At 41.4% G+C, this 18,247-nt stretch overlaps 1 protein-coding gene across 1 annotated transcript in view; it reads left to right on the top strand.

Moving 5' to 3' along the window:
* Positions 1-18,247, top strand: part of LOC106563430 (serine/threonine-protein kinase PAK 3) — a 73,926-nt gene that overhangs the window by 50,808 nt on the left and 4,871 nt on the right. Inside the window, 3 exon segments of the mRNA XM_045690065.1 lie at positions 3,164-3,212; positions 3,371-3,483; positions 4,876-4,993. Coding sequence (XP_045546021.1) covers positions 3,164-3,212; positions 3,371-3,483; positions 4,876-4,993 — 280 coding nt within the window.

Here is an 18,247-nt window from a genome sequence, read left to right as displayed (position 1 = left end):
GTGTTATATTCCTGGTTACAATATTCCCCATGGGTCTTTGTTATATTCCTGGTTACAGCATTCCCCATGGGTCTGTGTTATATTCCTGGTTACAGCATTCCCCATGGGTCTGTGTTATATTCGTGGTTACAGCATTCCCCATGGGTCTGTGTTATATTCGTGGTTACAGCATTCCCCATGGGTCTGTGTTATATTCCTGGTTACAGCATTCCCCATGGGTCTGTGTTATATTCCTGGTTACAGCATTCCCCATGGGTCTGTGTTATATTCCTGGTTACAGCATTTCCCATGGGTCTGTGTTATATTCCTGGTTACAGCATTCCCCATGGGTCTGTGTTATATTCCTGGTTACAGCATTCCCCATGGGTCTGTGTTATATTCCTGGTTACAGCATTCCCCATGGGTCTGTGCTATATTCCTGGTTACAGCATTTCCCATGGGTCTGTGTTATATTCCTGGTTACAGCACTCCCCATGGGTCTGTGTTATATTCCTGGTTACAGCATTCCCCATGGGTCTGTGTTATATTCCTGGTTACAGCATTCACCATGGGTCTGTGTTATATTCCTGGTTACAGCATTCCCCATGGGTCTGTGTTATATTCCTGGTTACAGCATTCCCCATGGGTCTGTGTTATATTCCTGGTTACAGCATTCACCATGGGTCTGTGTTATATTCCTGGTTACAGCATTCCCCATGGGTCTGTGTTATATTCCTGGTTACAGCATTCCCCATGGGTCTGTGTTATATTCCTGGTTACAGCATTCCCCATGGGTCTGTGTTATATTCCTGGTTACAGCATTCCCCATGGGTCTGTGTTATATATTCCTGGTTACAGCATTCCCCATGGGTCTGTGTTATATTCCTGGTTACAGCATTCACCATGGGTCTGTGTTATATTCCTGGTTACAGCATTCCCCATGGGTCTGTGTTATATTCCTGGTTACAGCATTCCCCATGGGTCTGTGTTATATTCCTGGTTACAGCATTCCCCATGGGTCTGTGTTATATTCCTGGTTACAGCATTCCCCATGGGTCTGTGTTATATTCCTGGTTACAGCATTCACCATGGGTCTGTGTTATATTCCTGGTTACAGCATTCACCATGGGTCTGTGTTATATTCCTGGTTACAGCATTCACCATGGGTCTGTGTTATATTCCTGGTTACAGCATTCCCCATGGGTCTGTGTTATATTCCTGGTTACAGCATTCCCCATGGGTCTGTGTTATATTCCTGGTTACAGCATTCCCCATGGGTCTGTGTTATATTCCTGGTTACAGCATTCACCATGGGTCTGTGTTATATTCCTGGTTACAGCATTTCCCATGGGTCTGTGTTATATTCCTGGTTACAGCATTTCCCATGGGTCTGTGTTATATTCCTGGTTACAGCATTCCCCATGGGTCTGTGTTATATTCCTGGTTACAGCATTCCCCATGGGTCTGTGTTATATTCCTGGTTACAGCATTCCCCATGGGTCTGTGTTATATTCCTGGTTACAGCATTCCCCATGGGTCTGTGTTATATTCCTGGTTACAGCATTCCCCATGGGTCTGTGTTATATTCCTGGTTACAGCATTCCCCATGGGTCTGTGTTATATTCCTGGTTACAGCATTCCCCATGGGTCTGTGTTATATTCCTGGTTACAGCATTCCCCATGGGTCTGTGTTATATTCCTGGTTACAGCATTTCCCATGGGTCTGTGTTATATTCCTGGTTACAGCATTCCCCATGGGTCTGTGTTATATTCCTGGTTACAGCATTCCCCATGGGTCTGTGTTATATTCCTGGTTACAGCATTCACCATGGGTCTGTGTTATATTCCTGGTTACAGCATTCACCATGGGTCTGTGTTATGTTCCCTTGGAGCTCATACAGAAGTGGAAGCATCATAGAAACAAAAAGACATTCAGTCAGGTATAAACCTGACCATGCCCCAGGATGTACCTGGGGGTGCCTGTGGTGTCTTGCCCAAAGGCAGATTGTGAGGTGGTTGAATACAGAATCATGTCTCTGCCCTCTACCATTCAGAGGTGTAAAATGTCAGGGCAGAGAGAGGGACAGCCAAGCTTTTTTTCTTTTTACATTGTAGTCATTTAGCAGACGCTCTCATCCAGAGCGTTAAGTACCTTGCTCAAGGGCACATTGACAGGTTTTTCACCTCGTCAGCTTGGGGATTCAAACCAGCAACCTTTCAGTTACTGGCACAATGCTCTTAACCACTAAGCTACCTGCCTTCAATTTACTGTAATCTGTGTCTGTCTGATTAAATTGATGCTCGGGCTACTGTAGAGGCACTATCAGATCTGTGAATCCACTGGAGCCCCAACACCCCAGTGGCACAGGGATCAGAATAACACACCATTTACAGTACATATACTGTACATGGTACAGAACAGACACTTTGCAAGGAATCAAATTGTACATGTTGAAAAGGGTACTTCAAACACACTGTACACTTGGCAGAGTGGGTTCATATGCCAGTCATGAACTGTATGCATTACAGACTTGGTACTGTACACACAAGTCATACACTAAACACATCACAGAGTGGTGAGCACCCCACACACTCTCCAAATGTAACTTAGACACACCACACACTCACAGCAGAATGAGCTTGTGACATTCTCCACATATGCAAGTGATATAATGTGCACATTATAGACTGTAGGGTCTTAAATCATGCAGGACATTTATAGATATCAGAGAGGAAAGGTCATCTTATTGACCGGTTAATTACTCCTATTAGTTATTACTGACCCAGGGACACTAGTGCTGCCTTTTCCAACGGCCAATGGTCAATGCTGCCATCTGGTGGCCAAAGGAAATGGTACTTGATAATTTATGAAAGGAAGCCATTGAACTGCTTGCATTCAAATACATTCTGTAATTGTTTTTTTGAAGGAGATTTTTGTGTTAATAAAACAATTGACAAATGTCCTCCAGGCTCTTGAGAGTTGGCATACCGCTAATATTATGGAGGTACCGTGGAGAGACAGGTTTTGGAAGGAGCAAACATGAAAGGCCTTTCACTGTACTTGTGGACATGACAATAAAAACTAGAAACTTGAAACTTTGAGAGCTTGGGCGATCTGTTCTAACTCCTTGCATGAGGACTTGTTTCTATGTGGAACTAATGCATTGTTCTCTTGTTTCCTCAGGGCATCTGGCACTGTGTACACAGCCATTGACATTGCTACTGGACAGGAGGTAAACTAACTTGACTACCACAGTCACTTCAGAAAATCATCCACATCTTACACGTCTATCTGTCACCCTGCTGATTCTCTTCTGGCACATTAACGTGTAATCTGTCAGAGCACTGAAGACAACATGTGGTGTCCTGCTTATGGTTGTTCCTCTATCAGGTGGCCATCAAGCAGATGAACCTCCAACAGCAGCCTAAGAAGGAGCTCATCATCAACGAGATCCTGGTTATGAGGGAAAACAAAAACCCCAACATAGTCAACTACCTGGACAGGTGAGGCTCACACACATACTGTGGTTGCTGATGGGGAGAACCACACGTATAGCAGCTACTGTAAATATGACCATCACATGCAATGACTATACTTCATCTCTCTTTCCTCTGTCTGTAGTTACCTGGTAGGGACTAGTATACTTCATCTCTCTTTCCTCTGCCTGTAGTTACCTGGTAGGGACTAGTATACTTCATCTCTCTTTCCTCTGTCTGTAGTTACCTGGTAGGGACTAGTATACTTCATCTCTCTTTGCTCTGTCTGTAGTTACCTGGTAGGGACTAGTATACTTCATCTCTCTTTCCTCTGTCTGTAGTTACCTGGTAGGGACTAGTATACTTCATCTCTCTTTCCTCTGTCTGTAGTTACCTGGTAGGGACTAGTATACTTCATCTCTCTTTCCTCTGTCTGTAGTTACCTGGTAGGGACTAGTATACTTCATCTCTCTTTCCTCTGTCTGTAGTTACCTGGTAGGGACTAGTATACTTCATCTCTCTTTCCTCTGTCTGTAGTTACCTGGTAGGGACTAGTATACTTCATCTCTCTTTCCTCTGCCTGTAGTTACCTGGTAGGGACTAGTATACTTCATCTCTCTTTCCTCTGTCTGTAGTTACCTGGTAGGGACTAGTATACTTCATCTCTCTTTCCTCTGTCTGTAGTTACCTGGTAGGGACTAGTATACTTCATCTCTCTTTCCTCTGTCTGTAGTTACCTGGTAGGGACTAGTATACTTCATCTCTCTTTCCTCTGTCTGTAGTTACCTGGTAGGGACTAGTATACTTCATCTCTCTTTCCTCTGCCTGTAGTTACCTGGTAGGGACTAGTATACTTCATCTCTCTTTCCTCTGCCTGTAGTTACCTGGTAGGGACTAGTATACTTCATCTCTCTTTCCTCTGTCTGTAGTTACCTGGTAGGGACTAGTATACTTCATCTCTCTTTCCTCTGTCTGTAGTTACCTGGTAGGGACTAGTATACTTCATCTCTCTTTCCTCTGTCTGTAGTTACCTGGTAGGGACTAGTATACTTCATCTCTCTTTCCTCTGCCTGTAGTTACCTGGTAGGGACTAGTATACTTCATCTCTCTTTCCTCTGTCTGTAGTTACCTGGTAGGGACTAGTATACTTCATCTCTCTTTCCTCTGTCTGTAGTTACCTGGTAGGGACTAGTATACTTCATCTCTCTTTCCTCTGTCTGTAGTTACCTGGTAGGGACTAGTATACTTCATCTCTCTTTCCTCTGTCTGTAGTTACCTGGTAGGGACTAGTATACTTCATCTCTCTTTGCTCTGTCTGTAGTTACCTGGTAGGGACTAGTATACTTCATCTCTCTTTCCTCTGTCTGTAGTTACCTGGTAGGGACTAGTATACTTCATCTCTCTTTCCTCTGTCTGTAGTTACCTGGTAGGGGATGAGCTATGGGTGGTGATGGAATACCTGGCTGGAGGTTCACTGACTGACGTGGTGACTGAGACCTGCATGGACGAGGGCCAGATCGCTGCAGTCTGCAGAGAGGTAAGACATTTAATGAGCCCTACATTAGACATTTAATGAGCCCTAGATTAGACAGTTAATGAGCCCTACATTAGACAGTTAATGAGCCCTACATTAGACATTTAATGAGCCCTACATTAGACATATTATGAGCCCTATATTAGACATTTTATGAGCCCTACATTAGACATTTAATGAGCCCTACATTAGACATTTAATGAGCCCTACATTAGACATTTAATGAGCCCTACATTAGATATTTAATGAGCCCAACATTAGACATTTAATGAGCCCAACATTAGACATTTAATGAGCCCAACATTAAACATTTTATGAGCCCAACATTAAACATTTTATGAGCCCTATATTAAACATTTTATGAGCCCTACATTATACATTTATTGAGCCCTACATTATACATTTATTGAGCCCTACATTAAAGACATTTAATGAGCCCTACATTAGACATTTTATGAGCCCTACATTAGACATTTAATGAGCGCTACATTAGACATTTAATGAGCGCTACATTAGCCATTTAATGAGCCCAACATTAGACATTTAATGAGCCCTACATTAGACATTTTATGAGCCGTATATTAGACATTTAATGAGCCCTACATTAGACATTTAATGAGCCCTACATTAGACATTTAATGAGCCCTACATTAGACATTTAATGAGCCCTACATTAGACATTTTATGAGCCCTACATTAAAGACATTTTATGAGCCCTACATTAGACCTTTAATGAGCCCTACATTAGACATTTTATGAGCCCTACATTAGACCTTTAATGAGCCATACATTAGACATTTAATGAGCCCTACATTAGATATTTAATGAGCCCAAAATTTGACATTTAATGAGCCCAACATTACACATTTAATGAGCCCTACATTAGACATTTAATAAGCCCTACATTAAACATTTTATGAGCCCTATATTAAACATTTTATGAGCCCTACATTAGACATTTATTGAGCCCTACATTAAAGACATTTAGTGAGCCCTACATTAGATATTTTATGAGCCCTACATTAGACATTTTATGAGCCCTACATTAGACATTTTATGAGCCCTACATTAGACATTTAATGAGTCCAACATTAGACATTTAATGAGCTCTACATTAGACGTTTAATGAGCTCTACATTAGACATTTTATGAGCCCTACATTAGACATTTTATGAGCCCTACATTATACATTTATTGAGCCCTACATTAAAGACATTTTATGAGCCCTACATTAGACATTTTATGAGCCCTACATTAGACATTTTATGAGCCCTACATTAGACATTTAATGAGCACTACATTAGACATTTAATGAGCCCTACATTAGACATTTAATGAGCCCTATATTAAACATTAAAAAGCCCTACGTTAGATATTTAATGAGCCCAACATTAGACGTTTTATGAGCCCTACATTAGACATTTTATGAGCCCTACATTAGACATTTAATGAGCCCTACATTTGACATTTTATGAGCCCTATATTATACATTTTATGAGCCCTACATTAGACATTTAATAAGCCCTACGTTAGACATTTAATGAGCCCTACATTAGACATTTAATGACCCCCACATTAGACATTTTATGAGCCCTATATTAAACATTTTATGAGCCCTACATTAGACATTTTATGAGCCCAACATTAGACATTTAATGAGCCCTACATTAGACATTTTATGAGCCCTACATTAAACATTTTATGAGCCCTACATTAAACATTTTATGAGCCCTATATTAAACATTTAATAAGCCCTACATTAGACATTTAATGAGCCCAACATTAGACATTTAATGAGCCCTACATTAGACATTTAATGAGCCCTACGTTAGACATTTTATGAGCCCTATATCATACATTTTATGAGCCCTACATTAGACATTTAATAAGCCCTACGTTAGACATTTAATGAGCCCTACATTAGACATTTAATGACCCCCACATTAGACATTTTATGAGCCCTATATTAAACATTTTATGAGCCCTACATTAGACATTTTATGAGCCCTACATTAGACATTTTATGAGCCCTATATTAAACATTTTATGAGCCCTATGTTAGACATTTAATAAGCCCTACGTTAGACATTTAATGAGCCCTACGTTAGACATTTAATAAGCCCTACATTAGACATTTAATGAGCCCTACATTAGATATTTTATAAGCCCTATATTAAACATTTATGAGCCTTACATTAGACATTTAATGAGCCCTACATTAGACATTTTATGAGCCCTATATTAAAAATTTTATGAGCCCTACATTAGACATTTAATGAGCCCTACATTAGACATTTAATTAGCCCTACATTAGACATTTAATTAGCCCTACATTAGACATTTAATGACCCCTATATTAGACATTTTTTGAGCCCTATATTACAAATGTTACGAGCCCTACATTAGACATTTTATGAGCCCTACATTAGACATTTTATGAGCCCTACATTAGACATTTTATGAGCCCTACGTTAGACATTTTATGAGCCCTACGTTAGACATTTTATGAGCCCTACGTTAGACATTTAATGAGCCCTACATTAGACATTTTATGAGCCCTATATTAAACATTTTATGAGTCCTATGTTAGATATTTAATAAGCCCTACGTTAGACATTTAATGAGCCCAACATTAGACATTTAATGAGCCCTACATTAGACATTTTATGAGCCCTACATTAAACATTTTATGAGCCCTACATTATACATTTATTGAGCCCTACATTAGACATTTAATGAGCCCTATATTAAACATTTTATGAGCCCTATATTAAACATTTAATAAGCCCTACGTTAGACATTTAATGAGCCCAACATTAGACATTTAATGAGCCCTACATTAGACATTTAATGAGCCCTACGTTAGACATTTTATGAGCCCTATATCATACATTTTATGAGCCCTACATTAGACATTTAATAAGCCCTACGTTAGACATTTAATGAGCCCTACATTAGACATTTAATGAGCCCAACATTAGACATTTAATGAGCCCTACATTAGACATTTAATGAGCCCTACGTTAGACATTTTATGAGCCCTATATCATACATTTTATGAGCCCTACATTAGACATTTAATAAGCCCTACGTTAGACATTTAATGAGCCCTACATTAGACATTTAATGACCCCCACATTAGACATTTTATGAGCCCTATATTAAACATTTTATGAGCCCTACATTAGACATTTTATGAGCCCTACATTAGACATTTTATGAGCCCTACGTTAGACATTTTATGAGCCCTATGTTAGACATTTAATAAGCCCTACGTTAGACATTTAATGAGCCCTACGTTAGACATTTAATAAGCCCTACATTAGACATTTAATGAGCCCTACATTAGACATTTTATGAGCCCTACATTAAACATTTATGAGCCTTACATTAGACATTTAATGAGCCCTACATTAGACATTTTATGAGCCCTATATTAAACATTTAATAAGCCCTACGTTAGACATTTAATGAGCCCTACATTAGACATTTAATGAGCCCTACATTAGACATTTAATGACCCCTATATTAGACATTTTATGAGCCCTATATTACAAATGTTACGAGCCCTACATTAGACATTTTATGAGCCCTACATTAGACATTTTATGAGCCCTACGTTAGACATTTTATGAGCCCTACGTTAGACATGTAATGAGCCCTACATTAGACATTTTATGAGTCCTACATTAGACATTTTATGAGCCCTACGTTAGACATTTAATGAGCCCTACGTTAGACATTTAATGAGCCCTACATTAGACATTTAATAAGCCCTACATTAGACATTTTATGAGCCCTACGTTAGACATTTTATGAGCCCTACATTAGACATTTTATGAGCCGTACATTAGACATTTTATGAGCCCAAGCCCAAAAAAGCCTAAACAATTGTGCCGTTATCCAGTACATAGCCTATTTGATATATAGGCTACTGCACATTACACATGACAGAAAAACATACATTGGGGTAACATCTCACAGCAAGAACTGGCAAATCTGGTCCAGTCCATGAGGAGGAGATGCACTGCAGTACTTAATGCACCTGGTGGCCACACCAGATACTGACTGTTACTTTTGACCCCCCTTTGTTCAGGGACACATTATTCCATTTCTGTTAGTCACATGTCTGTGGAACTTGTTCAGTTTATGTCTCCGTTGTTGAATCACATGTTAAGTTTGCTCAAAATGAACGCAGTTGACAGTGAGAGGACGTTTCTTTTTTTGCTGAGTTTATATGCTCTTGGGTAAATGAATGAAACTAGCTCCAGTAGGCTTATCTTTTTGAGTGTGGACTCTATTACTGTACTGTATTGTATTATACTGTATTATATGGACTGGAATTACGCACATCATTCAAACCTTGATAAAGCAGAAGAGAACATGTGATTCTGGTGCAGCACATGCGGCATACAAAGTTACAAGTATTGGCTAGTGAAATTGATTTTAATTATGAAATATAATAGGGCCTATTTGTATAATTAGTAGGCTGACGCATATACAGTTGAAGTTGGAAGTTTACATACACTTTAGCCAAATACATTTAAACTCAGTTTTTCACAATTCCTGATATTTAATCCTAGTAAAAATTCCCTGTTTTAGGTCAGATAGGATCACCATTTTATTTTAAGAATGTGAAATGTCAGAATAATAGTAGAGAGAATGATTTATTTCAGCTTTGATTTCTTTCATCACATTCCCAGTGGGACAGAAGTTTACATACACCCAATTAGTACTTGGTGCATTGCCTTTAAATTGTTTAACTCGGGTCAAACATTTCGGGTAGCCTTCCACAAGCTTCCCACAAAAAATTGGGTGAATTTTAGCCTATTCCTCCTGATAGAGCTGGTGTAACTGAGTCAGGCCATTTTGCCACAACTTTGGAAGTATGCTTGGGGTCATTGTCCATTTGGAAGACCCATTTGCAAACAAACTTTAACTTCCTGTGTAACGGTCGTCGTATGGAGTGGACCAAACTGCAGCGGGTATATTTATCATCTTCTTTTATTAGAAGGAAAAACAACAAAACACTTACACAAAACAAATGATGAAAACAGTCCCATAAGGTGCTCAGACTATACAAGGAACAACCACCCACAAACACAAGAGAAAACTAACCCACTTAAATATGGCCTCCAATTAGAGGCAACGACAACCAGCTGCCTCTAATTGTAGGTCGTTCCAAAACCCCAACAAAGAAATAGAAAAACTAGATAAACACATAGAAATAGAAAACATAGAACATCAACCAAAAACCCAGAAACACACTAAAAAAACACCCCCTGCCACGCCCTGACCAAACTACAATAACAAACAACCCCTTTTACTGGTCAGGACATTACATCCTGACTGATATCTTGAGATGTTGCTTCAATATATCCACATAATTTTCCTGCCTCATGATGCTATCTATTTTGTGAAGTGCACCAGTCCCTCCTGCTCCAAAGCACCCCCACAACATGATGCTGCCACCCCCGTGCTTCACTGTTGGGATGGTGTTCTTCGGCTTGCAAGCCTCCCTCTTTTTCCTCCAATCCTAACGATGGTCATTATGGCCAAACAGTTCTATTTTTGTTTCATCAGACCAGTGGACATTTCTCCAAAAAGTAAGATCTTTGTCCCCATGTGCAATTGCAAACCGTAGTCTTGCTTTTTATGGCAGTTTTGGAGCAGTGGCTTCTTCCTTGCTGAGCGGCCTTTCAGGTTATGTCGATATAGGACACGTTTTACTGTGGATATAGATACTTTTGTACCTGTTTCCTCCAGCATCTTCACAAGGTCCTTTGCTGTTGTTCTGGGATTGATTTGCACTTTTCGCGCCAAAGTACATTAATCTCTAGGAGACAGAACGCGTCTCCTTCCTGAGCGGTATGATGGCTGCGTGGTCCCATTGTGTTTATACTTGCACACTATTGTTTGTAGAGATGAGCGTGGTACCTTTAGGCATTTGGAAATTGCTCCCAAGGATGAACCAGACTTTTGGAGGTCTACAATTTCTTTTCTGAGGTCTTGGCTGATTTCTTTTGATTTTCCCATGATGTCAAGCAAAGAGGCACTGAGTTTGAAGGTAGGCCTTGAAATACATCCACAGGTACACCTCCAGTTGACTCAAATGATGTCAATTAACCTATCAGAAGCTTCTAAAGCCATGACATAATTTTCTGGAAATTTCCAAGCTGTTTAAAGGCACAGTCAACTTCTGGCCCACTGGAATTGTGATACAGTGAATTATAAGTGAAATAATCTGTCTGTAAACAATTGTTTGAAAAATGACTTGTGTCATGCACACAGTAGATGTTCTAACCGTCTTGCCAAAACTATAGTTTGTTAACAAGAAATTTGTGGAGTGGTTGAAAAATGAGTTTTAATGACTCCAACCTAAGTGTATGTAAACTTCCGACTTCAACTGTATACCTTTTATAATATTTCCCCTAAAGTTATTAGCCTACCTCCTCTTTCTCTCTCTATTGTTGCTTCATTCCTTCCTCGCTTTCAACAGTTAAATTAAATATGTTTCGTTGTCCTTATATTCATCATTCTAATGCCACCCATGAATAATACAGGACTAGAACTAGAAGCAGAAGACTTTCACTTCTCTTCAGGAAGATTGAATGGTTATGGGTCTAAATAAATAACTGCTATAGCCTATCGCCATCACGGGTTTGCTCCTTTCAATGTACCTGTGAGTTCTATTGGCTGTTGTATTTAACATTCAGCAAGCAAGAGCTTGCATCCCTCTTCAAATAGTCTACTGGTATAATAAATGAAAAATAAAATGTCCATCAAACTTTCTAGTCTGGCTCTTCCTGCATGGGACTCCAAGAGCTAAGGAGAGGTTTTTAAAGAGAGAAGCCGGAGGTTCATGTGTATTACGCAAGAGGCAGAGGCTAGAGGTTAGAAGCTCACTATGCATAACCCATCATTAATTAGCTGAAAGAGGTAGGCTAGGACATATACAGTATATCAATCTTTAACAGGATGATCTATTTTGGATGCAATTTGAATGGAATTGATGGAGAGAGAGACTGCTCACACATGCTCTGATTTAAAGCATCCAAATTCAAGTGATAGGCTGTTTTAAAACTTTGCAGCTGCAATTAAATATGGTGAATCCCGAAAGCCAGAAGGAGATGTGTAAATTAGACATGCATTTGGACCTTAATGTAGCATAGGCTATGCTGCAGCCAATGTAGGTCTACCTGTCACAAGAAATAAAGTCACCATAGTGAGATGCTAGGTCTACCTGTCACAAGAAATAAAGTCACCATGGTGAGATGCTAGTTCTACCTGTCACAAGAAATAAAGTCACCATGGTGAGATGCTAGGTCTACCTGTCACAAGAAATAAAGTCACCATGGTGAGATGCTAGTTCTACCTGTCACAAGAAATAAAGTCACCATGGTGAGATGCTAGGTCTACCTGTCACAAGAAATAAAGTCACCATGGTGAGATGCTAGGTCTACCTGTCACAAGAAATAAAGTCACCATGGTGAGATGCTAGTTCTACCTGTCACAAGAAATAAAGTCACCATGGTGAGATGCTAGGTCTACCTGTCACAAGAAATAAAGTCACCATGGTGAGATGCTAGGTCTACCTGTCACAAGAAATAAAGTCACCATGGTGAGATGCTAGTTCTACCTGTCACAAGAAATAAAGTCACCATGGTGAGATGCTAGTTCTACCTGTCACAAGAAATAAAGTCACCATGGTGAGATGCTAGGTCTACCTGTCACAAGAAATAAAGTCACCATGGTGAGATGCTAGTTCTACCTGTCACAAGAAATAAAGTCACCATGGTGAGATGCTAGGTCTACCTGTCACAAGAAATAAAGTCACCATGGTGAGATGCTAGTTCTACCTGTCACAAGAAATAAAGTCACCATGGTGAGATGCTAGGTCTACATGCGTTGTGAAGCGCTCCATACTGAGATGAGCTGTCCCACCCTGAGTGTTGATTCATCATGCAGAGGCCATAGAGAAGCCAGATTTAGACATTGCATTTAACTTAACACTTCCATTTCACACCATGCTGTTCATATAAATAACTTATTATAATTTACCGGTTTCTCGCCATTATTTATCCCGGGAAAAGGGTGTGGTTTTGGGCTGTAAATCTCGGTAAATCTCAGTAAACGTGTTTCTGCAATTCAACCCTAGTTACCACCCCTCAGTGACAGATCTCTACTGTAAACCCCTTACCAGTTACCACCCCTCAGTGACAGATCTCTGCTGTCAACCCCTTACCAGTTACATACCTTCAGAGGCAGTCCTCTACTGTCAACCCCTTACCACTTACCACCCCTCAGTGGTAGTCTTCTACTGTCAACCCCTTACCAGTTACTAGCCCTCAGTGGTAGTCTTCTACTGTCAACCCCTTACCAGTTACTAGCCCTCAGTGGTAGTCCTCTACTGTCAACCCCTTACCAGTTACTAGCCCTCAGTGACAGACCTCTACTGTCAACCCCTTACCAGTTACTAGCCCTCAGTGGTAGTCCTCTACTGTCAACCCCTTACCAGTTACTACCCCTCAGTGGTAGTCTTCTACTGTCAACCCCTTACCAGTTACTAGCCCTCAGTGACAGACCTCTACTGTCAACCCCTTACCAGTTACTAGCCCTCAGTGACAGACCTCTACTGTCAACCCCTTACCAGTTACTAGCCCTCAGTGGTAGTCCTCTACTGTCAACCCCTTACCAGTTACTACCCCTCAGTGGTAGTCTTCTACTGTCAACCCCTTACCAGTTACTACCCCTCAGTGGTAGTCTTCTACTGTCAACCCCTTACCGGTTACATACCCTCAGTGGCAGTCCTCTACTGTCAACCCCTTACCGGTTACATACCCTCAGAGGCAGTCCTCTACTGTCAACCCCTTACCAGTTACCTCAACGTGATCTAGACAAAGGAGCTGATCGTGGACTACAGGAAAAGGAGGGCTGAGCACACCCCCATTCACATTGACGGGGCTATAATTGAGAGCTTCCACATTACCAACAAACTATCATGGTCCAAACACAGGGCACAACAATGCCTATTCTCCCTCAGGAGACTGAAAAGATTTGGCATGGGTCCTTAGATCCTCAAAAGGTTCTACAGCTGCACCATCGAGAGCATCCTGACTGGTTGCATCACTGCCTGGTATGGCAACTGCTCGGCCTCCGACCGCAAGGCACTACAGAGGGTAGTGCGTACGGCCCAGTACATCACCGGGGCCAAGCTTCCTGCCATCCAGGACCTCTATACCAGGCGGTGTCAGAGGAAGGCCCTAAAAATTGTCAAAGACTCCAGCCACCCTAGTCATAGACTGTTCTCTATGCTACCACACGGCAAGCGGTACCAGAGCACCAAGTCTAGGTCCAAGAGGCTTCTAAACAGCTTCTACCCCCAAGTCATAAGACTCCTGAACATCTAATCAAATGGCTTTTCCAGACTATTTGCATTGCCCCCACCCCCCACCACCCATTTACACTGCTGCTAACCGGTGTCCCCGCACATTGAGTTTGTACCAGTACCCCCTGTATGTAGCCTCGCGTTTTGTTATTTTACTGCTGCTCTTTAATTATTTGTTACTTTTATTATTTTTAGGTATTTTCTTAAAACTGCATTGTTGGTTAAGGGCTTGTAAGTAAGCATTTCACTGTAAGGTGTTGTTGTATTCGGCACATGTGACAAATAAAATTAGATTTGATTTGGAACCTCTGCCTTCTCTGTAATCTCTGTCTTCTCCACTGTAACCTCTGCCTTCTCCACTGTAACCTCTGCCTTCTCTGTCTTCTCCACTGTAACCTCTGCCTTCTCCACTGTAACCTCTGCCTTCTCCACTGTAACCTCTGCCTTCTCCACTGTAACCTCTCCCGTCTCCACTGTAACCTCTGTCTTCTCCACTGTAACCTCTGTATTCTCCACTGTAACCTCTGTATTCTCCACTGTAACCTCTGCCTTCTCCACTGTAACCTCTCCCGTCTCCACTGTAACCTCTGTCGTCTCCACTGTAACCTCTGTATTCTCCACTGTAACCTCTGCCTTCTCCACTGTAACCTCTGCCTTCTCCACTGTAACCTCCCCCATCTCCACTGTAACCTCTGTCTTCTCCACTGTTCATATTAAATATCAATCAATCAATCAAATGTATTTATTTATAAAGCCCTTCTTACATCAGCTGATGTCACAAAGTGCTGTACAGAAACCCACCCTAAAACCCAAAACAGCAAGCAATGCAAGTGTAGAAGCATGGTGGCTAGGAAAAACTCCCTAGAAAGGCCAGAACCTAGGAAGAAACCTAGAGAGGAACCAGGCTATGAGGGGTGGCCAGTCCTCTTCTGGCTGAGCCGGATGGAGATTATAACAGACATGGCCAAGATGTTCAGCAGGGTTAAATAATAATAATCACAGTGGTTGTCTAGGGTGCAACAGGTCAGCACCTCAGGAGTAAATGTCAGTTGGCTTTTCATAGCGATCATTCAGAGTTTCTCTACCGCTCCTGCTGTCTCTAGAGAGTTGAAAACAGCAGGTCTGGGACAGGTAGCAAGTCCGGTGAACAGGTCAGGGTTCCATAGCCGCAGGCAGAACAGTTGAAACTGGAGCAGCAGCATGGCCAGGTGGACTGGGGACATGGTCCTAGGGCTCAGCTCCTCAGAGAGAGAGAGAGAGAGAGAGAGAGAATTAGAGAGAGCATACTTCAATTCACACAGGACACCGGATAATACAGGATAAATACTCCAGATATAACAGACTGACCCTAGCCCCCCGACACATAAACTACTGCAGCATAAATACTGGAGGCTGAGACAGGAGAGGTCGGGAGATGCTGTTGCCCCGTCCGACGATACCACCGGACTGGGCCAAACAGGCAGGATATAACCCTACCCACTTTGCCAAAGCACAGCCCCCACACCACTGGAGGGATATCTTCAACCACCAACTTACCATCCTGAGACAAGGCCGAGTATAGCCCACAAAGATCTCCGCCACGGCACAACCCAAGGGGGGCGTCAACCTAGATAGGAAGACCACATCAGTGACTCAACCCACTCAAGTGACGCACCCCTCCTAGGGACGGCATGGAAGAGCACCAGTAAGCCAGTGACTCAGCCCCTGTAATAGGGTTAGAGGCAGAGAATCCCAGTGGATAGAGGGGAACCAGCCAGGCAGAGACAGCAAGGGCGGTTCGTTACTCCAGTGTCTTTCCATTCACATTCACACTCCTGGGCCAGACTACACTCAATCATAGGACCTACTGAAGTCATCAATAAAGTCATCAATAAAGTAATCAATAAAGACTTAAAGGTTGAGACCGAGTCTGCGTCTCTCAAATGACTAGGCAGACCATTCCATAAAAATGGAGCTCTATAGGAGAAAGCCCTGCCTCCAGCTGTTTGCTTAGAAATTGTAGGGACAGTAAGGAGGCCTGCGTCTTGTGACCGTAGCGTACGTGTAGGTATGTACGGCAGGACCAAATCAGAAAGATAGGTAGGAGCAAGCCCATGTAATGCTTTGTAGGTTAGCAGTAAAACCTTGAAATCAGCCCTTGCCTTAACAGGAAGCCAGTGTAGGGAAGCTAGCACTGGAGTAATATGATCAAATTTTGGGGTTCTAGTCAAGATTCTAGCAGCCATGTTTAGCACTAACTGATGTTTATTTAGTGCTTTATACGGGTAGCCGGAAAGTAGAGCATTGCAGTAGTCTAACCTAGAAGTAAGAAAAGCATGGATACATTTTTCTGCATCATTTTTGGACAGAAAGTTTCTGATTTTTGCAATGTTACGTAGATGGAAAAAAGCTGTCCTTGAAACAGTCTTGATATATTCGTCAAAAGAGAGATCAGGGTCCAGAGTAACGCCGAGGTCCTTCACAGTTTTATTTGAGACGACTGCACAACCATCAAGATTAACCTGTTATGGATAGGGGGCAGTATTTTCACGGCCGGATAAAAAAACGTACCCGATTTAATCTGTTTATTACTCCTGCCCAGAAACTAGAATATGCATATAATTGTTTGATATGGATAGAAAACACCCTAAAGTTTCTAAAACTGTTTGAATGGTGTCTGTGAGTATAACAGAACTCATATGGCAGGCCAAAACCTGAGAAGATTCCAAACAGGAAGTGCCCTCTCTGACCATTTCTTGGCCTTCTTTATTCTCTTTATTGAAAACAGAGGATCTCTGCTGTAACGTGACACTTTCTAAGGCTCCCATAGGCTCTCAGAAGGCGCCAGAACGTTGAATGATGACTTTGCAGTCCCAGGCTGAAAAACAGTAGCGCATTTGGATAGTGGTCGATCTGAGAACAATGAGACAGGTGCGCGTGTGCACGTGAAGAGTCCATTTTAGATGATCAGTCTTTGAACGAAAACAACGACTCCCGGTCGGAATATTATCGCTATTTTACGAGAAAAATCGCATAAAAATTGATTTTAAACAGCGTTTGACATGCTTCGAAGTACGGTAATGGAATATTTTGACATTTTTTGTCACGATACGCGTCCGCGCGTCACCCTTCGTTACCCTTCGGATAGTGTCTTGAACGCATGAACAAAACGCCGCTATTTGGATATAACTATGGATTATTTGGAACCAAACCAACATTTGTTGTTGAAGTAGAAGTCCTGGGAGTGCATTCTGACAAAGAACAGCAAAGGTAATCCAATTTTTCTTATAGTAAATCTGAGTTTGGTGAGTACCAAACTTGGTGGGTGTCAAAATAGCTAGCCTGTGATGGCCGGGCTATCTACTCAGAATATTGCAAAATGTGCTTTCACCGAAAAGCTATTTTAAAATCGGACACCGCGATTGCATAAAGGAGTTCTGTATCTATAATTCTTAAAATAATTGTTATGTTTTTTGTGAACGTTTATCGTGAGTAATTTAGTAAATTCACCGGAAGTGTTCGGTGGGAATGCTAGTTCTGAACGTCACATGCTAATGTAAAAAGCTGGTTTTTGATATAAATATGAACTTGATTGAACAAAACATGCATGTATTGTATAACATAATGTCCTAGGAGTGTCATCTGATGAAGATCATCAAAGGTTAGTGCTGCATTTAGCTGTGGTTTTGTTTTTTGTGACATTATATGCTAGCTTGAAAAATGGGTGTGTGATTATTTCTGGCTGGGTACTCTCCTGACATAATCTAATGTTTTGCTTTCGTTGTAAAGCCTTTTTGAAATCGGACAGTGTGGTTAGATAAAGGAGAGTCTTGTCTTTAAAATGCTGTAAAATAGTCATATGTTTGAAAAATGGAAGTTTTCGGATTTTC

This window comes from Salmo salar, chromosome ssa11 (assembly GCF_905237065.1).
Source record: "Salmo salar chromosome ssa11, Ssal_v3.1, whole genome shotgun sequence".
In the NCBI taxonomy this organism is placed as follows: domain Eukaryota; kingdom Metazoa; phylum Chordata; class Actinopteri; order Salmoniformes; family Salmonidae; genus Salmo; species Salmo salar.
The sequence above is the reverse complement of the archived record's forward strand: the minus strand, read 5'-3'. Positions and strand labels throughout refer to the sequence as shown.